This window comes from Scylla paramamosain, chromosome 15 (assembly GCF_035594125.1).
Source record: "Scylla paramamosain isolate STU-SP2022 chromosome 15, ASM3559412v1, whole genome shotgun sequence".
Classification (NCBI taxonomy): Eukaryota; Metazoa; Arthropoda; class Malacostraca; order Decapoda; family Portunidae; genus Scylla; species Scylla paramamosain.
This window is the reverse complement of record NC_087165.1, coordinates 9,697,647-9,721,318: the sequence shown is the minus strand read 5'-3', so window position 1 is coordinate 9,721,318 and position 23,672 is coordinate 9,697,647. Positions and strand designations below refer to the sequence as shown.

Here is a 23,672-nt window from a genome sequence, read left to right as displayed (position 1 = left end):
AGGGTATGAGGGAATAATAATAATACCAATGAATTATTTCTTATTTTTACTATTGGTGGTAGCAATAGAAGGAGCAATAGTAATAATAATAGTAGTACAAGTAATAGTAACAATGCAATCTTTTTTCTAGTTATATGAAAAAAAGTTGAAATGATGCTCTCTCTCTCTTTCTTGAGCAGCTGCTTTACTTCTTCTTCTTCTGCTACTCTCTTTCATTCTCCTGTCCTAATTATCTGCCAAAATTAAAGAAAATTACTCTCTCTCTCTCTCTCTCTCTCTCTCTCTCTCTCTCTCTCTCTCTCTCAAAGTAATGGTAGATGAATATTTTGGGTGTTTTTCAGTTTTCAGGGTGAGAGAGGAAGTCAATAAATATTTGGTGGTTTTCTATTTGTCTGGTAAGGTAGATGGTGTAGTGTTGTGATGTGGCAGACATCAAAACACAAGAGTTGGTGCAGGAAGCCATCAGGCCTACATGTTGCAGTCCTTGTATGAGACATGCCTGCCTCTTTCCCCATCCATACATTTATCTAGTCTTTCAAAGCTCCTATTGACTCCCCACTGACAATTGGAGTCATATTATTAGTAGTATTAGTAGTAGTAGTAGTAGCAGTACACAAAACTATCTCTCTCATATTCTTCCTTTTTCCTTCTTTTCATTTACAAAATTCTCTTTTTTTCTTCTTGCTTGTTCAAATTCTCTTTCTCTCTTCCTCCTCGGTCCCTCTCTCTCTCTCTTGATGAATGACAACATGAAGGTTACAGTATGTATTAAGGTGACAGACATGACAGGGGTGTGGTGATCAGGGATTGTGATACGGTGGGCATTGTCATCCTTTTCCTCCACCACCAGCACCTGCACAAACCACAGGGGTAGGATGTTGTTATAGCACCCTGTCAGCAGCCTATGAGGGGGAGGTAGGTTGAGAGAGGGTTGGGTTGGGATGAGGGAATTAATAAGGGTGAAATACTGTTAAGGTGAATATGTGTTAGTTTGGTATGCACAGGGTGAAAATTTCCAAGATAAGATGATGCGTGGGCAGGAGAGGAAGCTAGGGTGTGGTTAGGGTAAGAGCTGCTTAGGGTGAAAACATGTTACTTAGGATGAATTATTGCAGTGAGGGTTTTGTTATTGGAGCAAAGTGAGGCCAGTGAGTGATGATTCTATGGTGACTCAATGTTTTATGTTATGGATGGCATGAGAGAGATTAATGCAAAGTTGGAAATGTTAGTGTAAGGCTGGGAGAATAGAGGAGGGTAGGCAGTAATAGCAAGCTTGTTTGCTGATCACAGTTTTACTAGCAGAGAGTGAAAGAGAACCTCAGATGCATTTATCTATATTCAGTGTGTTATTTATGTAAAGTCAAATAATCACTGGAATATGCTGAGTGTAGGTGATGGGTCTATTTCTCTCCATCTTTATATCCTGTGGGCAAGTTCATTTATGACTCTTAACTATGTGAAACCACCCGTCATAATTTTATATACTGCATGCATAACTGTAACTACTTGAAAACAACCATGAACTATATAATACTTAAAATTTGACATATTTAATGAGTAAATGCTATCTGGCTTAAGTAAATCACAATGCAAGTAAATTGGTACATATTGCATTAGTAAGGCAAGGAAGCATAGTTCATGTCATCATCATCTCCCATACCAGGTTATCTACATCATTTTCATTTTTGCCTCAAATGAAGTAAAGTAAATAGCAGGCCTGACACTTAAGGCATTAGTTATAAAAGTTCTTCATAGTCTTGAGGCAATTACCTGGTCTGTGTCTGCTGCTTCTTCAAGCTAAGGCCATGGTCCATTTCTGACTGGGCCCTCTCAAATGGATTCTGAGTGTTTTCCCAAGCAAATTCAGAGCATCCAGAGACACTTTGACATGTCCTTTGATTCAAGAGAGCTGAGTACATCCACACAAGTCTGGATGAAAACACTTGCTGGAGACTGCACCCTGATTGTCGGGTTTTCCTTCCATACTAATTTATTAATTAAATTATACACTATACACTACTGTACTGTATATCATACCACTGTTAAATTTGCACTGAACACTTTATTGGAGCATTCAATCTCTACAATGGTGTTTCTAAATTTAACAGACAAGATAATAGTCCATCCCTGCTATACATAAAAATTACCAGTATACAGGTATTCCTAAGGTTCATTATTTATGTTTGGTCTTGTTTTTGACGCTCGGTTGACTAGACCTGTCAGCAACACTCCCCATTTATCCGGGCTTGTGACCGGCACTGAGCTGGGCTGGCTTGCCCAACTCAGATACAGGAAAAATATCTAGAAGGAAACAGAAAAGTGTATTGGCATTTTGTGGACTTGCAGGTGTATGACAGGGTGCCTGGGAAAGTAATGTACTGGAGTTTGAGAAAGAGAAGAGTGCCAGAAAAGATAAGACTAGTGAAAATGTTGTATGAGGGAGCAAAAACAACAGTGCAGACAAGGTATGGGGAAACAGAATCCTTCCCAGTTGAAGTAGGACCCCATCAGGGATCAGCTTTGAGTCCTTATCTCTTTCTCATAGTGTTGGACACAATAACAATGGATGTGAGAGACAATGAGGACTTGTGGGAGTTGCTGTTCGCCGACGACCTAGTCATCATTGCGGATACGGAGGAAGAGTTACAGGAGAGATATTTGTTATGGAAAGGCAACCTGGAGAGAAAGGGAATGAAAGTGAGCACACAAAAGACAGAGGTAACGGTAAGCAACGGAGAAGGTTATGAGGAAATAAATGTAACATCAGAGGATGGCATAAGATTGAAGCAGACAAGAGAGTTCAAATACCTAGGATCAATAATGGCAGGAGGAGGAGGGACAGAAAAAGCAGTTAGACAGAGTAAAACAGACAGAGACATTTACACTGAATGGGATTCTTGTATTCTTTTCCACCAACACTGGTATGAAAATCCAGTAAGAAAGCATCACAAATCTCACAAAGTACCAAGGGAGACTGGATATGTGTATCAAGATGACCGTTCTTGGCAAATCTCTTTCCACACTCCTGACACTCGAAGTGTCTTACTAGTGGTGAGCATGTGATTGTTTACATCACCTTTGTGGGCAAATTTTTCCCCCCACTCTTGACACTCAGACTTTCTCACACCAGTGGCGGGTTAGCATGTGTCTATTAAGCTTACTTTTCAGGGTAAATCTTTTCTCACACTCCTGACACTCAAAGTTTCTGACACCAGTGTGAGTGAGTTCGTGTGTGTTAAGAACACATTTTCGAATAACATCTTTCCCACAAAAAATTTACCAGAAAAGGTGTAAATAACACACAAATTCTCACACACACTGCTCCATTGCTAATCATTATATCACAGTACTTTTAAGAAACTTAGGGAAACAACCAGTGCAAAAATAGACATTTAACCTTATTTGTACAAGCTTTTAACCCAGATCATATCCATATGTCACCATTAATCCTTTAAAGCCACACAAAAAAAGAAAATGAGTATTTCTATGGGATATACTAACTAAACAAATCTACAGAAATGCTCAGAACAGTAATAAAGAAGCTTCACGTATCACTTGCAATAACATAGAGAAATAAAAAAAAAAAGGTAAAAAATGCATAAAAAAAAAAAAAATATATATATATATATATATATATATATATATATATATATATATATATATATATATATATATATATATATATATATATCATATGGTACATGAAGAATACTTCCCAATTTGGAGACAGACAGAGAGAGAGAGAGAGAGAGAGAGAGAGAGAGAGAGAGAGAGAGAGAGAGAGAGAGAGAGAGAGAGAGAGAGAGAGATATATATATATATATATATATATATATATATATATATATATATATATATATATATATATATATATATATATATATATATATATATATATATATATATATATATAACACAAGATAACAATTCAGTAAGATTTCATGAATACTGGGTGGGGGAAGGGGAAGTACAAGTATTTCCTTTTCCTTTTAGAAAACTTATTAACAATGTTATGTATTTATTTCACTGTTTAATCTTTAACTAGTAATTGACTACTGTGTGTGTGTGTGTGTGTGTGTGTGTGTGTGTGTGTGTGTGTGTGTGTGTGTGTGTGTTTGTATATGTGACAGAGAGAGAGAGAGAGAGAGAGAGAGAGAGAGAGAGAGAGAGAGAGAGAGAGAGAGAGAGAGAGAGAGAGAGGCATTATGTGTGGAGTTGAATATATTTGGAAGCAGATTTACGCATTTTTGTAGCTCAATTCTGTCTTTACTTCATTGAGTTTTACAAGTAGAGATCTTCTTTTTGAAGTGTTACCTTTGTCATACTTGATACCTAAGAGATGGGATGTTGTGAAATGGAGGAAATGTTCACAATTTTTTGGGTGTTCAATATTAAACACAAAGCCCTGCTACCAATGAGACTACAGCCATAGAAATACATGTTGGTTCAGCTACAGGTGCACCATCAAATACACACTAGACTGCCCTGTTCTTAGTTCTTCTTCTGGTACCTTAAGGAAGAAATAATAGTGTAAACATTAATAACATTTTGACATTAAAATAAAATTTATATGTAGATGTATATCTTAAGGTGATAATATATTCAGAAATTTCAATATATACACACCACTCTAAAATCAAAGGTACTGAAATTTAACCTTAGTAAAAATGGAATCTATCCTTTCTCCAAGCAGGTGAAGTAACCCCAATATAACTAAGCAAGCATCTGGTGCAAATAAATAAATATATAAATAAATATGATAATAAGTAAATCAAATAAACAAAAGAAAATTAACTGTGTAAGGAAAAAGTGAAGATATGGTCACATCCAATAGGACAGTCCACTAATTTGAGTACCAATCTTTTAAAAGTCTCCTGTAATTATTGCTTTATCACATAAGAATTAACAAAAATAAAGCTCCTCGATGGTTCTACTCATTATATGAATGACAAGCATTTTGATTGAATGCTCAGAACGATCAGTATACTAATGATTTTTGTGCTTTGTGTCACAGCAGCAAATCTTTTGTACGAGTATGCGGTTATGTTTTTTACTTGAGACACTATTTGGGTAATATCATAATGCAATAATGCTTTGTCTAGCAAGTCCTCGTAAGAATATGATGAGTACTGATAAAAAAAAAAAAAAAGAAAGAAAGAAAGAAAATCCCAGCCGAACCTACATGCCCCGACATAACGCACTGATGTTCTCAACCCCTGATTCTTCTCATCATATCCACTAAAACAGCGTGAGAAGTCCTGAACTTCACCACAACCATGGAACAAACCTTTATCAGACTGTTTGCACTTGCGCTAGCGCCGGCAAAGGTGACTCCAAGAATTCTATCTCCACGCGAATTAGTGACCTGTCTTATTGGACTGCAAGGGAAGAGGATGCAGCTAACATTTCTAAAAAGATTGATAATATTTACATTCTAAATTTCAAATTGGACAGCCTATTGGGTGTATTTACACTAGAAATAATGTCTTTCCTTACGAGAGAGAGAGAGAGATGCTTTACACCTATTAAAATCTTTAACATCACTTATGCTGCAAACAATTATTTAGCCATAGCACTCAGCCAAAAATTTGATAGAAGAGCAGGAATTTAACAATTAAATGAGTACCTTTATAGAAATTGGTGCAAGCATTACAGTTAGATAGGTCATGCTTAATACAATGTTTGGTTTTTCCATGCAGCATAGTTTCATGAATACTAGGCTTATAAAAGTGAAAGATGCATTGCTAATGATGAAAAGATACATATATTAAATTGCTACCAGCTACTGAAATGAACAAGTTGAACTAGACATTACTCACATTGACTTTCATCGTGGTCATAGAGTTCAAGTAAGGTTTCCATATACAGAGGAACTGCTTTTCTTTTTTTGAGAATGGCAATTATTGGGAGCCTATATTTCTCCAGCCCTTTCAAAACTGCTACTCTTGGGTCTGGTTCATCCGCTTGTGGTTCTAATCTCAGGAACTCCTTGATTATCTGTAAAGATATAAGCATCAAATAATTATAAGTGAAGGTTACAGAGATGAGCATCTGCAATAACTGTACTTAGTTATGAGTGCTTATCTCCCGTCACTGAGGCCTTTGAGCCTGAGAGGGAGAATGGAAGTACCGGTAGTTAAATATCAATTACCTACTATAAAATATAAATAGCTATATACATTATAGCTCTACAAATAAAGTTGACAATTTGTAACAATATGTAGCAAAATCCATAAAGTGTACATATATACACACTTACACCATCAAAAGTCTGAATCCATGGGTACAAGTTCAGGATTTCTGCTACAAGAATGTTCCCATTGATTATTTTTTTGCATCTCTCAGAGAGTGTCAACTGCATGAGGCGTTCAGCCTGAGGAAAATCATTAAAGTAAAATTAGTTTTCATAAGTTGACTGTCCCACCAGCCTCCCTCTCTCCCTCATATATATATATATATATATATATATATATATATATATATATATATATATATATATATATATATATATATATATATACGAGCATCATTTTTCAGTGGCTATCCACCAGTACCATTGAAATTGCTTACATAAGAGCAGGTGTTTTTAAACAACACCAGTAAAGAAGTCTCTGAAATATAAAAAAGATAAATCAAGCGTACAAATATCACATACCTTATCTAACTCAGGATCTTTCTTCATCCTTTTATTATATTATTATTATTATTATTATTATTATTATTATTATTATTATTATTATTATTGTTGATCTTCTTAACAATCACCTAATTGTGCTTTTGTCCCAGTGAAATTGGCATATATATATATATATATATATATATATATATATATATATATATATATATATATATATATATATATATATATATATATATATATATATATATATATATATATATATATATATATATATATATATATATATATATATATATATATATATATATATATATATATATATATATATATATATATATATATATATACGAGCATCATTTTTCAGTGGCTATCCACCAGTACCATTGAAATTGCTTACATAAGAGCAGGTGTTTTTAAACAACACCAGTAAAGAAGTCTCTGAAATATAAAAAAGATATATCAAGCGTACAAATATCACATACCTTATCTAACTCGGGATCTTTCTTCATCCAGTGTAGAGCAAGCCACTGTCTATGTCTCTCTAATGACTCATCATCTTCTGAATGAAGCCTTGGTGGAAGGTTAGCCTTTACTCCATACATCAGTGGACATGTAGTCTCTTTTGGCGCTATGCAAGGGATCTTCTTTTTCCTTGACGTCACCTCAGTCACTGAGGAATCCTGCCTCTTTCTTGAATTCTGAAACTTGCACTGGATGCGCAATTTCCATTGCAGCTGCATTTCATGCTCCTCGAGATCACTGTTTCTCAGGATGGCAGGAAATGATGTCAAAACAGCATTTGCCATATTCATATACTGTTCTGATGTTGGATAGCTGAAATATGATAATGATAATAATAATAACAATAATAATAACAATAATAATAATAATAATAATAATAATAATAATAATAATAATAACATTATTAATAATAATGTCACAATACCTTGATATGTAATAATGATGATAACAATAATAATGATAATATCAATCTAGCTAACTATATAGATGGCTTAACTCCTTTTATTATATTATTATTATTATTATTATTATTATTATTATTATTATTATTATTGTTGATCTTCTTAACAATCACCTAATTGTGCTTTTGTCCCAGTGAAATTGGCAGATAATGGGTACACTATCTGAATAGTACACTCAAAGGTGGTTTCACACCTATCATTAAAAAGAGTATTTATCACCATTTCAATTTCTTCTATTTTATTTCAAACACTCGTCCAACATCCGTGAAAATTTTTAAAATACCAGTGAAGACGATATTCCATTTCACGGAACAGAGACGTAACAATCACTTCAGTCAAAACACGGTACTTCGCCGGACGTGTGTAAATGCTTCTGCCGAATTCCAAAATGATGAATTTTTTTTTTTTACTGACACTGAAGCACTGAACAGCACGGAACGAATACGGCACTGATGTGTGTGAAGCGACCTTAACCCGTATCCCTCTGGAGGCATATTCCCGAAGTCTGGTAATGTTTCGGCCCATTTACTCTTGTAGCAGTTAGGTTAGGTTAGATTAAGTTATGTACGGGTAATTTTGTGCGAAAATCTTAATGAGACTATTTTAGAGAGAATCCTACAGTTAGTTTTGGAGCTACAGCCTAGTGTCCATACAGGCTGGCAGACGACTCCTTCCAGACTTCAGGAATATGCATTCTGGCCCTTCACAAGAACTAACATCAGATCCCGGTATGAACACAGGCAGTGCATCCCATGTTCTTTTGTCCCTCTTCTCATTGCCTTCCCATTATATATATATATATATATATATATATATATATATATATATATATATATATATATATATATATATATATATAAAACACTCAACATCCCTACATGCAACAAAACTTACCAAAACACACTCAAAATACACTCAAAACATCCAAAACACAACCAAAACACGTCACAACACCCCAAAATACCCACTACACTCACCTAAACACAACCAAATATTGAATATTCACTCAAAACACCCCGTAACATCTAAAAACATCCAAATAACCCACCCCAACCACGCTAAATTTATCCAAAACACACTCAAAGCACCCCAATATACCTAAAACTCATCCAAACACACTCAAAAGATTTAAAACACCCAAAATACACTACAACACCCCAAAACTCATCAAACACACCCAAAACACATCAAAACATCCAAAACACACTTAAAGCACCACTCAACACCACAAACACGCCACAAACACACCCTTAAAGACCCAAAACTACTTGCACACAATCAAATACACCTCAAAAGACCCGACACACACACCCAAACTCACCAAAACACTTAAAACAGAAAATAAACCCAAAACTAACTCACTACACCTCAATATACCCCCAAACACACCCATAACACACAAAAACATCCCACAATATACTCAAAACACCCCACACGACTCAAACCACTTACAATATAACTAAAAACATCCTAAACCACATTTCAAACACCCAAAATTCACCCAAAACACAATGATAACAGCAAATATACACCCAAAACACAATTAAACACCACCAAAACACACTCTAAACACCCCACAACATTCCTACATACATCCTGAACACGTAAAACACCCAAAACACACCAAATATTACAGAGAACTGCAGCGCAGCAAGGGAAACTAAACTAAATATTGTTTACCTGTTTTGCCTCCTCCTCCATTTCTTTTTATTTCTTCCTTCTCCTCTTTCATTTCTCTTATTTTCTTCCTTCTACTACAACTACAACTATCTACACGCCTGACTTTAGAAACAGCTGGAAACATTTGGAAAACACTGGAAATTACGGTAAATATTGAGGAGACACTGGAGCAGACGGAGTCCCGAATCCTTGATGACGTCACAGGCGAGGTGCCGGCGCCCCGCTGCCATACGTACGTAACGTACTTCATTTTGAAATTGACCCATAGAAAAAATGAAGCTAGGCTCGAATGCATTATATATTCTGACTTGACAATTACTTTAATTAATATTCACAATATCAAAACACCTCCAGTCTCAGTAGTTATAAAGAAATATTATGTGAAATATGGAAAAAGTGTTGGAAATTTTGACACCATTAAAAACACTGAAAAGTCCACCTATTCCACTTTACACTGGTAAAAAAACATTTTAAAAAATCTGAACTATTTTTTAAAATAATGCACACTTAGTTACAAGCTATAATAAAAAAATAAAGAAGCTAAAAAATGACAAAATCACCACTTTCAACGGGACAATAAGCCTATTCAAATTCCACATACTTAACTCAACAGGAACGCAACATACTTTAAAAATCATAAACGATTTTTTGAAGCAATAAAATCTTCATTAAAGCCTCAAATAAAAAAGCCAAAAACCAGGCTGGGTAAATTTCACCGTACAAACTGCCCCTTATTTATATAAAAAACAACACCAAATTCAGCACATTTACTTAACTGAAGCAAGAAAAACACTTCAAAAGCAACGAAATATTTTTAGAAACCATAAAATCTTACTATACAAGCCAAATAAATTAATTCAGAAAAATAAAAAAAAATATTGGAACCAACAAGCCGGAACAGGTGCCAGTCCATCATAGCGGCCCTCGGCGGCGACCTCAGTGGGGGAGCCGGCGGCCATGTTGCCTTATTTATTCCTATATAATACCAAAACCAGGCAATGACGGATATATCTGACCAGCGGATATGATGGCTAGACATGTGGATCCATCTTGTGATATGTTAGGCCTACAATAAGTGAGAGACGAGGCAAATAATGGCTAATAACACGGCTGACGGCTTGTTTACATATTGGCGAACATTAAATATTTAAATAAATTTCCAACTCTTTCCAGACTCAGACGTAAACAAAACCTAAATATAAATAATTAACCCCTAAAAAACTAAATAACGAATAATGAATCCTAAATAAACGAATACAAGACACTACAGGGAGGATTAGAGTGTTGTGAAGGCAGTAAGGCTGACTGAGGAGAGACTGGCCCCGCTGGACTCACCTTACGTACTCGTGCCTCTCTGGTGATGCTTGACGGTGCTTGGTGCAGGAAGAAGGTGTCGGGAAGACGGAAACACTGGTTAATAGAGCGTGTGGGGCAAGACTGACCAGTGCTGACCAAAACACTGCAGCCAGCCAGCCGCTCGCAGTGGTAACTCCCCAGCAGCGCCACCTGTCACTGATCCAACACCCACCCCCGCGCACACACACACACACACACACACACACAAAAGTTGACATGTTATCAAATAATATGTCAAATAATATAAATATCCTCACTTCCTGACTCTCCTTTCCCCACTCCACCCCAAATAAGTGATTATGAACGCAATCTTCACTCAGTGCGGCACCGTGTCACCGCAGCAAACACAAACCAGGGCAGAATAGGCTCAACTGAAATGCTCATACTCTCTCTCTCTCTCTCTCTCTCCTCACGACTGTTTTTCAAAGCTATAAAGATGATTATCAGGGTTTTCAATGGTGTATCTCCTGTTATTAATGTAGAAATGTTGTTAAATTAAATTAAATGAATAATACTGATGGGATTCTTTGGATTGACTGACCCACTATGACACTTTATCGAGTGGTTAATCTAGAAAAAAAAAAGAAAAGGCACTTGAAATTCTGGTATGGCATATACACTTATACTCCGTTACTTAACACTACGAATACACAAGAAAATAATTACTTTTATAACTCCTCAAGAGTACCATTGATTCTGGGCACCGTTATATCCCTAAATAGCGTCACAGCCTTCATCCATCACTTCTCTACGGCCATAATATTGCCCACAACACATTCACAGTAGACTATATTTGACTAAAGAAACATTACATGGCTAACACTTTCCCAAGACTCTGTGGCCTGTCTCCACGTGGGACCAACACCAGCAATTTTATCTGTTGCCAGAGGGAAGGGAGACGCCATTCTGTTGCCAGAGGGAAGGGAGACGCCATTCTGTCAACACGTACAGTCACTATAATTATCTTCACTAGAGACATGAATAATAAACATGAACACAGTAATATTCACTTCTAAATAAAAGAAAAATCAAATATTTCAGAGCTACGAGACCCACCTGTTGCCAGAGGGAAGGGAGACGCCATTCTGTGCTCTCTCCCTCAACACCCACAGGCCTCTGAAGTTATTGGAACCTTAGCTAGTTCTCTCTCTCTCTTCTTTCACAAATAATTTTACTGAACCGTGAGTTTAAATAAAAATGCAGGAATAATTGGCTAGCAAGGTGAGCATATAGGCTGGACATTAGTTGAAGTTAATAATTGAATTCTAAATTACTAACATATTTTATAAGCTAGGGAATGACACCTTATGAGTTACTGGTAGGCTGACGCAACATGATGTAATCCTATTATTCGTATTACCACTGATTAGAGAAAACCACAGTTGAAATAAGTAAGACTATTTATAATAAATGTTTCAAGACTTTTAAATCACTCCCACGAATACACGCCTTATAAATATACTTTTTCATATAATCACTAAACCTTTAATTACCGCTATTATCCTCCTCTTCACCGCAAGCTACAAAAGAAAACAATTATTGGGGAGACTCAAAGAAACACAGAAATAATAAAAAGGAACGTTACATGTGTGTGGGTGAGAGAAGTTAGCTCAGGTTAGGATAGATGGACACACACACACACACACCAATATCTCTAAGGTGGGAAAAGCCATGGTCACTTTCCCCGACGCAGTCCACACAACGCCCCCGATGCTCTCAGTGCGGCTTGGTAATATCAGGATTGGAGTTTGGAGGGGGAGAGGGGGACAGATTAGGCTGAGCGAGGAAAAATAAAATAGAAATAGTAATAAATAAAAAGAAATGGCGGAATGAACATAAATTAATGGTGGTGCATTCTGAAAAAAAAAAAAAAGTAGCAGTAACTAAGAGAACAGAAGAAAAGTAATAAAAAAAATAAAAATTCAAGATTATTCAAAATTGGGGTCTGACAAGGCCCATATATATATATATATATATATATATATATATATATATATATATATATATATATATATATATATATATATATATATATATATATATATATATATATATATATAAAGGATGATAGGGGAAAAAGATAAAAGGAAGGAAGGAACAAAGATTTGTCAGGGTATGAGGGAATAATAATAATACCAATGAATTATTTCTTATTTTTACTATTGGTGGTAGCAATAGAAGGAGCAATAGTAATAATAATAGTAGTACAAGTAATAGTAACAATGCAATCTTTTTTCTAGTTATATGAAAAAAAGTTGAAATGATGCTCTCTCTCTCTTTCTTGAGCAGCTGCTTTACTTCTTCTTCTTCTGCTACTCTCTTTCATTCTCCTGTCCTAATTATCTGCCAAAATTAAAGAAAATTACTCTCTCTCTCTCTCTCTCTCTCTCTCTCTCTCTCTCTCTCTCTCTCTCTCTCTCTCAAAGTAATGGTAGATGAATATTTTGGGTGTTTTTCAGTTTTCAGGGTGAGAGAGGAAGTCAATAAATATTTGGTGGTTTTCTATTTGTCTGGTAAGGTAGATGGTGTAGTGTTGTGATGTGGCAGACATCAAAACACAAGAGTTGGTGCAGGAAGCCATCAGGCCTACATGTTGCAGTCCTTGTATGAGACATGCCTGCCTCTTTCCCCATCCATACATTTATCTAGTCTTTCAAAGCTCCTATTGACTCCCCACTGACAATTGGAGTCATATTATTAGTAGTATTAGTAGTAGTAGTAGTAGCAGTACACAAAACTATCTCTCTCATATTCTTCCTTTTTCCTTCTTTTCATTTACAAAATTCTCTTTTTTTCTTCTTGCTTGTTCAAATTCTCTTTCTCTATTCCTCCTCGGTCCCTCTCTCTCTCTCTTGATGAATGACAACATGAAGGTTACAGTATGTATTAAGGTGACAGACATGACAGGGGTGTGGTGATCAGGGATTGTGATACGGTGGGCATTGTCATCCTTTTCCTCCACCACCAGCACCTGCACAAACCACAGGGGTAGGATGTTGTTATAGCACCCTGTCAGCAGCCTATGAGGGGGAGGTAGGTTAAGAGAGGGTTGGGTTGGGATGAGGGTATTAATAAGGGTGAAATACTGTTAAGGTGAATATGTGTTAGTTTGGTATGCACAGGGTGAAAATTTCCAAGATAAGATGATGCGTGGGCTGGAGAGGAAGCTAGGGTGTGGTTAGGGTAAGAGCTGCTTAGGGTGAAAACATGTTACTTAGGATGAATTATTGCAGTGAGGGTTTTGTTATTGGAGCAAAGTGAGGCCAGTGAGTGATGATTCTATGGTGACTCAATGTTTTATGTTATGGATGGCATGAGAGAGATTAATGCAAAGTTGGAAATGTTAGTGTAAGGCTGGGAGAATAGAGGAGGGTAGGCAGTAATAGCAAGCTTGTTTGCTGATCACAGTTTTACTAGCAGAGAGTGAAAGAGAACCTCAGATGCATTTATCTATATTCAGTGTGTTATTTATGTAAAGTCAAATAATCACTGGAATATGCTGAGTGTAGGTGATGGGTCTATTTCTCTCCATCTTTATATCCTGTGGGCAAGTTCATTTATGACTCTTAACTATGTGAAACCACCCGTCATAATTTTATATACTGCATGCATAACTGTAACTACTTGAAAACAACCATGAACTATATAATACTTAAAATTTGACATATTTAATGAGTAAATGCTATCTGGCTTAAGTAAATCACAATGCAAGTAAATTGGTACATATTGCATTAGTAAGGCAAGGAAGCATAGTTCATGTCATCATCATCTCCCATACCAGGTTATCTACATCATTTTCATTTTTGCCTCAAATGAAGTAAAGTAAATAGCAGGCCTGACACTTAAGGCATTAGTTATAAAAGTTCTTCATAGTCTTGAGGCAATTACCTGGTCTGTGTCTGCTGCTTCTTCAAGCTAAGGCCATGGTCCATTTCTGACTGGGCCCTCTCAAATGGATTCTGAGTGTTTTCCCAAGCAAATTCAGAGCATCCAGAGACACTTTGACATGTCCTTTGATTCAAGAGAGCTGAGTACATCCACACAAGTCTGGATGAAAACACTTGCTGGAGACTGCACCCTGATTGTCGGGTTTTCCTTCCATACTAATTTATTAATTAAATTATACACTATACACTACTGTACTGTATATCATACCACTGTTAAATTTGCACTGAACACTTTATTGGAGCATTCAATCTCTACAATGGTGTTTCTAAATTTAACAGACAAGATAATAGTCCATCCCTGCTATACATAAAAATTACCAGTATACAGGTATTCCTAAGGTTCATTATTTATGTTTGGTCTTGTTTTTGACGCTCGGTTGACTAGACCTGTCAGCAACACTCCCCATTTATCCGGGCTTGTGACCGGCACTGAGCTGGGCTGGCTTGCCCAACTCAGATACAGGAAAAATATCTAGAAGGAAACAGAAAAGTGTATTGGCATTTTGTGGACTTGCAGGTGTATGACAGGGTGCCTGGGAAAGTAATGTACTGGAGTTTGAGAAAGAGAAGAGTGCCAGAAAAGATAAGACTAGTGAAAATGTTGTATGAGGGAGCAAAAACAACAGTGCAGACAAGGTATGGGGAAACAGAATCCTTCCCAGTTGAAGTAGGACCCCATCAGGGATCAGCTTTGAGTCCTTATCTCTTTCTCATAGTGTTGGACACAATAACAATGGATGTGAGAGACAATGAGGACTTGTGGGAGTTGCTGTTCGCCGATGACCTAGTCATCATTGCGGATACGGAGGAAGAGTTACAGGAGAGATATTTGTTATGGAAAGGCAACCTGGAGAGAAAGGGAATGAAAGTGAGCACACAAAAGACAGAGGTAACGGTAAGCAACGGAGAAGGTTATGAGGAAATAAATGTAACATCAGAGGATGGCATAAGATTGAAGCAGACAAGAGAGTTCAAATACCTAGGATCAATAATGGCAGGAGGAGGAGGGACAGAAAAAGCAGTTAGACAGAGTAAAACAGACAGAGACATTTACACTGAATGGGATTCTTGTATTCTTTTCCACCAACACTGGTATGAAAATCCAGTAAGAAAGCATCACAAATCTCACAAAGTACCAAGGGAGACTGGATATGTGTATCAAGATGACCGTTCTTGGCAAATCTCTTTCCACACTCCTGACACTCGAAGTGTCTTACTAGTGGTGAGCATGTGATTGTTTACATCACCTTTGTGGGCAAATTTTTCCCCCCACTCTTGACACTCAGACTTTCTCACACCAGTGGCGGGTTAGCATGTGTCTATTAAGCTTACTTTTCAGGGTAAATCTTTTCTCACACTCCTCACACTCAAAGTTTCTGACACCAGTGTGAGTGAGTTCGTGTGTGTTAAGAACACATTTTCGAATAACATCTTTCCCACAAAAAATTTACCAGAAAAGGTGTAAATAACACACAAATTCTCACACACACTGCTCCATTGCTAATCATTATATCACAGTAATTTTAAGAAACTTAGGGAAACAACCAGTGCAAAAATAGACATTTAACCTTATTTGTACAAGCTTTTAACCCAGATCATATCCATATGTCACCATTAATCCTTTAAAGCCACACAAAAAAAGAAAATGAGTATTTCTATGGGATATACTAACTAAACAAATCTACAGAAATGCTCAGAACAGTAATAAAGAAGCTTCACGTATCACTTGCAATAACATAGAGAAATAAAAAAAAAAAGGTAAAAAATGCATAAAAAAAAAATATATATATATATATATATATATATATATATATATATATATATATATATATATATATATATATATATATATATATATATATATATATATATATGCATCATATGGTACATGAAGAATACTTCCCAATTTGGAGACAGACAGAGAGAGAGAGAGAGAGAGAGAGAGTGAGATATATATATATATATATATATATATATATATATATATATATATATATATATATATATATATATATATATATATATATATATATATATATATATATATATATATAACACAAGATAACAATTCAGTAAGATTTCATGAATACTGGGTGGAGGAAGGGGAAGTACAAGTATTTCCTTTTCCTTTTAGAAAACTTATTAACAATGTTATGTATTTATTTCACTGTTTAATCTTTAACTAGTAATTGACTACTGTGTGTGTGTGTGTGTGTGTGTGTGTGTATGTGTGTGTGTGTGTGTGTGTGTGTGTGTATATGTGACAGAGAGAGAGAGAGAGAGAGAGAGAGAGAGAGAGAGAGAGAGAGAGAGAGAGAGAGAGAGAGAGAGAGAGAGAGAGAGAGAGAGAGAGAGAGAGAGAGAGAGAGAGAGAGAGAGAGAGAGAGAGAGAGAGAGGCATTATGTGTGGAGTTGAATATATTTGGAAGCAGATTTACGCATTTTTGTAGCTCAATTCTGTCTTTACTTCATTGAGTTTTACAAGTAGAGATCTTCTTTTTGAAGTGTTACCTTTGTCATACTTGATACCTAAGAGATGGGATGTTGTGAAACGGAGGAAATGTTCACAATTTTTTGGGTGTTCAATATTAAACACAAAGCCCTGCTACCAATGAGACTACAGCCATAGAAATACATGTTGGTTCAGCTACAGGTGCACCATCAAATACACACTAGACTGCCCTGTTCTTACTTCTTCTTCTGGTACCTTAAGGAAGAAATAATAGTGTAAACATTAATAACATTTTGACATTAAAATAAAATTTATATGTAGATGTATATCTTAAGGTGATAATATATTCAGAAATTTCAATATATACACACCACTCTAAAATCAAAGGTACTGAAATTTAACCTTAGTAAAAATGGAATCTTTCCTTTCTCCAAGCAGGTGAAGTAACCCCAATATAACTAAGCAAGCATCTGGTGCAAATAAATAAATATATAAATAAATATGATAATAAGTAAATCAAATAAACAAAAGAAAATTAACTGTGTAAGGAAAAAGTGAAGATATGGTCACATCCAATAGGACAGTCCACTAATTTGAGTACCAATCTTTTAAAAGTCTCTTGTAATTATTGCTTTATCACATAAGAATTAACAAAAATAAAGCTCCTCGATGGTTCTACTCATTATATGAATGACAAGCATTTTGATTGAATGCTCAGAACGATCAGTATACTAATGATTTTTGTGCTTTGTGTCACAGCAGCAAATCTTTTGTACGAGTATGCGGTTATGTTTTTTACTTGAGACACTATTTGGGTAATATCATAATGCAATAATGCTTTGTCTAGCAAGTCCTCGTAAGAATATGATGAGTACTGATAAAAAAAAAAAAAAGAAAGAAAGAAAGAAAATCCCAGCCGAACCTACATGCCCCGACATAACGCACTGATGTTCTGAACCCCTGATTCTTCTCATCATATCCACTAAAACAGCGTGAGAAGTCCTGAACTTCACCACAACCATGGAACAAACCTTTATCAGACTGTTTGCACTTGCGCTAGCGCCGGCAAAGGTGACTCCAAGAATTCTATCTCCACCTGAATTAGTGACCTGTCTTATTGGACTGCAAGGGAAGAGGATGCAGCTAACATTTCTAAAAAGATTGATAATATTTACATTCTAAATTTCAAATTGGACAGCCTATTGGGTGTATTTACACTAGAAATAATGTCTTTCCTTACAAGAGAGAGAGAGAGAGAAAGAGAGAGAGAGAGAGATGCTTTACACCTATTAAAATCTTTAACATCACTTATGCTGCAAACAATTATTTAGCCATAGCACTCAGCCAAAAATTTGATAGAAGAGCAGGAATTTAACAATTAAATGAGTACCTTTATAGAAATTGGTGCAAGCATTACAGTTAGATAGGTCATGCTTAATACAATGTTTGGTTTTTCCATGCAGCATAGTTTCATGAATACTAGGCTTATAAAAGTGAAAGATGCATTGCTAATGATGAAAAGATACATATATTAAATTGCTACCAGCTACTGAAATGAACAAGTTGAACTAGACATTACTCACATTGACTTTCATCGTGGTCATAGAGTTCAAGTAAGGTTTCCATATACAGAGGAACTACTTTTCTTTTTTTGAGAATGGCAATTATTGGGAGCCTACATTTCTCCAGCCCTTTCAAAACTGCTACTCTTGGGTCTGGTTCATCCGCTTGTGGTTCTAATCTCAGGAACTCCTTGATTATCTGTAAAGATATAAGCATCAAATAATTATAAGTGAAGGTTACAGAGATGAGCATCTGCAATAACTGTACTTAGTTATGAGTGCTTATCTCCCGTCACTGAGGCCTTTGAGCCTGAGAGGGAGAATGGAAGTACCGGTAGTTAAATATCAATTACCTACTATAAAATATAAATAGCTATATACATTATAGCTCTACAAATAAAGTTGACAATTTGTAACAATATGTAGCAAAATCCATAAAGTGTACATATATACACACTTACACCATCAAAAGTCTGAATCCATGGGTACAAGTTCAGGATTTCTGCTACAAGAATGTTCCCATTGATTATTTTTTTGCATCTCTCAGAGAGTGTCAACTGCATGAGGCGTTCAGCCTGAGGAAAATCATTAAAGTAAAATTAGTTTTCATAAGTTGACTTTAGTTTAGACATAAGTTGATTAGTTTTCATAAGTATATATATATATATATATATATATATATATATATATATATATATATATATATATATATATATATATATATATATATATATATATATATATGAGCATCATTTTTCAGTGGCTATCCACCAGTACCATTGAAATTGCTTACATAAGAGCAGGTGTTTTTAAACAACACCAGTAAAGAAGTCTCTGAAATATAAAAAAGATAAATCAAGCGTACAAATATCACATACCTTATCTAACTCGGGATCTTTCTTCATCCTTTTATTATATTATTATTATTATTATTATTATTATTATTATTATTATTATTATTATTGTTGATCTTCTTAACAATCACCTAATTGTGCTTTTGTCCCAGTGAAATTGGCATATATATATATATATATATATATATATATATATATATATATATATATATATATATATATATATATATATATATATATATATATATATATATATATATATATATATATATATATATATATATATATATATATATATATATATATATATACGAGCATCATTTTTCAGTGGCTATCCACCAGTACCATTGAAATTGCTTACATAAGAGCAGATGTTTTTAAACAACACCAGTAAAGAAGTCTCTGAAATATAAAAAAGATAAATCAAGCGTACAAATATCACATACCTTATCTAACTCGGGATCTTTCTTCATCCAGTGTAGAGCAAGCCACTGTCTATGTCTCTCTAATGACTCATCATCTTCTGAATGAAGCCTTGGTGGAAGGTTAGCCTTTACTCCATACATCAGTGGACATGTAGTCTCTTTTGGCGCTCTGCAAGGGATCTTCTTTTTCCTTGACGTCACCTCAGTCACTAAGGAATCCTGCCTCTTTCTTGAATTCTGAAACTTGCACTGGATGCGCAATTTCCATTGCAGCTACATTTCATGCTCCTCGAGATCACTGTTTCTCAGGATGGCAGGAAATGATGTCAAAACAGCATTTGCCATATTCATATACTGTTGTGATGTTGGATAGCTGAAATATGATAATGATAATAATAATAATAATAACAATAACAATAATAATAATAATAATAATAATAATAATAATAATAATAACATTATTAATAATAATGTCACAATACCTTGATATGTAATAATGATGATAACAATAATAATGATAATATCAATCTAGCTAACTATATAGATGGCTTAACTCCTTTTATTATATTATTATTATTATTATTATTATTATTATTATTGTTGATCTTCTTAACAATCACCTAATTGTGCTTTTGTCCCAGTGAAATTGGCAGATAATGGGTACACTATCTGAATAGTACACTCAAAGGTGTTTTCACACCTATCATTAAAAAGAGTATTTATCACCATTTCAATTTCTTCTATTTTATTTCAAACACTCGTCCAACATCCGTGAAAATTTTTAAAATACCAGTGAAGACGATATTCCATTTCACGGAACAGAGACGTAACAATCACTTCAGTCAAAACACGGTACTTCGCCGGACGTGTGTAAATGCTTCTGCCGAATTCCAAAATGATGAATTTTTTTTTTTTTTACTGACACTGAAGCACTGAACAGCACGGAACGAATACGGCACTGATGTGTGTGAAGCGACCTTAACCTGTATCCCTCTGGAGGCATATTCCCGAAGTCTGGTAATGTTTCGGCCCATTTACTCTTGTAGCAGTTAGGTTAGGTTAGATTAAGTTATGTACGGGTAATTTTGTGCGAAAATCTTAATGAGACTATTTTAGAGAGAATCCTACAGTTAGTTTTGGAGCTACAGCCTAGTGTCCATACAGGCTGGCAGACGACTCCTTCCAGACTTCAGGAATATGCATTCTGGCCCTTCACAAGAACTAACATCAGATCCCGGTATGAACACAGGCAGTGCATCCCATGTTCTTTTGTCCCTCTTTTCATTGCCTTCCCATTATATATATATATATATATATATATATATATATATATATATATATATATATATATATATATATATATATATATATAACACTCAACATCCCTACATGCAACAAAACTTACCAAAACACACTCAAAATACACTCAAAACATCCAAAACACAACCAAAACACGTCACAACACCCCAAAATACTCACTACAATCACCTAAACACAACCAAATATTGAATATTCACTCAAAACACCCCGTAACATCTAAAAACATCCAAATAACCCACCCCAACCACGCTAAATTTATCCAAAACACACTCAAAGCACCCCAATATACCTAAAACTCATCCAAACACACTCAAAAGATTTAAAACACCCAAAATACACTACAACACCCCAAAACTCATCAAACACACCCAAAACACATCAAAACATCCAAAACACACTTAAAGCACCACTCAACACCACAAACACGCCACAAACACACCCTTAAAGACCCAAAACTACTTGCACACAATCAAATACACCTCAAAAGACCCGACACACACACCCAAACTCACCAAAACACTTAAAACAGAAAATAAACCCAAAACTAACTCACTACACCTCAATATATCCCCAAACACACCCATAACACACAAAAACATCCCACAATATACTCAAAACACCCCACACGACTCAAACCACTTACAATATAACTAAAAACATCCTAAACCACATTTCAAACACCCAAAATTCACCCAAAACACAATGATAACAGCAAATATACACCCAAAACACAATTAAACACCACCAAAACACACTCTAAACACCCCACAACATTCCTACATACATCCTGAACACGTAAAACACCCAAAACACACCAAATATTACAGAGAACTGCAGCGCAGCAAGGGAAACTAAACTAAATATTGTTTACCTGTTTTGCCTCCTCCTCCATTTCTTTTTATTTCTTCCTTCTCCTCTTTCATTTCTCTTATTTTCTTCCTTCTACTACAACTACAACTATCTACACGCCTGACTTTAGAAACAGCTGGAAACATTTGGAAAACACTGGAAATTACGGTAAATATTGAGGAGACACTGGAGCAGACGGAGTCCCGAATCCTTGATGACGTCACAGGCGAGGTGCCGGCGCCCCGCTGCCATACGTACGTAACGTACTTCATTTTGAAATTGACCCATAGAAAAAATGAAGCTAGGCTCGAATGCATTATATATTCTGACTTGACAATTACTTTAATTAATATTCACAATATCAAAACACCTCCAGTCTCAGTAGTTATAAAGAAATATTATGTGAAATATGGAAAAAGTGTTGGAAATTTTGACACCATTAAAAACACTGAAAAGTCCACCTATTCCACTTTACACTGGTAAAAAAACATTTTAAAAAATCTGAACTATTTTTTAAAATAATGCACACTTAGTTACAAGCTATAATAAAAAAATAAAGAAGCTAAAAAATGACAAAATCACCACTTTCAACGGGACAATAAGCCTATTCAAATTCCACATACTTAACTCAACAGTAACGCAACATACTTTAAAAATCATAAACGATTTTTTGAAGCAATAAAATCTTCATTAAAGCCTCAAATAAAAAAGCCAAAAACCAGGCTGGGTAAATTTCACCGTACAAACTGCCCCTTATTTATATAAAAAAACAACACCAAATTCAGCACATTTACTTAACTGAAGCAAGAAAAACACTTCAAAAGCAACGAAATATTTTTAGAAACCATAAAATCTTACTATACAAGCCAAATAAATTAATTCAGAAAAATAAAAAAAAATATTGGAACCAACAAGCCGGAACAGGTGCCAGTCCATCATAGCGGCCCTCGGCGGCGACCTCAGTGGGGGAGCCGGCGGCCATGTTGCCTTATTTATTCCTATATAATACCAAAACCAGGCAATGACGGATATATCTGACCAGCGGATATGATGGCTAGACATGTGGATCCATCTTGTGATATGTTAGGCCTACAATAAGTGAGAGACGAGGCAAATAATGGCTAATAACATGGCTGACGGCTTGTTTACATATTGGCGAACATTAAATATTTGAATAAATTTCCAACTCTTTCCAGACTCAGACGTAAACAAAACCTAAATATAAATAATTAACCCCTAAAAAACTAAATAACGAATAATGAATCCTAAATAAACGAATACAAGACACTACAGGGAAAATTAGAGTGTTGTGAAGGCAGTAAGGCTGACTGAGGAGAGTAAGGCTGACTGAGGAGAGACTGGCCCCGCTGGACTCACCTTACGTACTCGTGCCTCTCTGGTGATGCTTGACGGTGCTTGGTGCAGGAAGAAGGTGTCGGGAAGACGGAAACACTGGTTAATAGAGCGTGTGGGGCAAGACTGACCAGTGCTGACCAAAACACTGCAGCCAGCCAGCCGCTCGCAGTGGTAACTCCCCAGCAGCGCCACCTGTCACTGATCCAACACCCACCCCCGCGCACACACACACACACACACACACAAAA

General features: G+C 35.5%; 1 protein-coding gene across 10 annotated transcripts; it reads right to left on the bottom strand.

Annotated features, from left to right (window-relative positions):
* Positions 1-31: 31 nt before the first annotated feature.
* Positions 32-23,672, bottom strand: LOC135107388 (uncharacterized). 10 transcript variants are annotated; one of them, XM_064017194.1, is made up of 7 exons: positions 23,446-23,672; positions 19,921-20,272; positions 7,123-7,474; positions 6,260-6,373; positions 5,820-5,997; positions 4,658-4,725; positions 3,733-4,510 (listed from the first exon to the last, which is right to left on the bottom strand). In XM_064017194.1, the coding sequence occupies exons 3-7, from the start codon at positions 7,450-7,452 to the stop codon at positions 4,451-4,453; spliced, it is 750 nt and encodes a 249-aa protein (XP_063873264.1). In that variant the 5' UTR covers positions 7,453-7,474; positions 19,921-20,272; positions 23,446-23,672; the 3' UTR covers positions 3,733-4,450. The 10 variants fall into 10 exon arrangements, with proteins under 10 accessions (XP_063873263.1, XP_063873267.1, XP_063873268.1 ...); XM_064017190.1 differs by lacking the exons at positions 19,921-20,272; positions 23,446-23,672 and adding exons at positions 10,639-11,594; positions 11,716-12,367 and having other exon boundaries at positions 3,738-4,510; XM_064017197.1 differs by lacking the exons at positions 4,658-4,725; positions 5,820-5,997; positions 6,260-6,373; positions 7,123-7,474 and adding exons at positions 17,461-17,528; positions 18,642-18,819; positions 19,082-19,195 and having other exon boundaries at positions 3,715-4,510.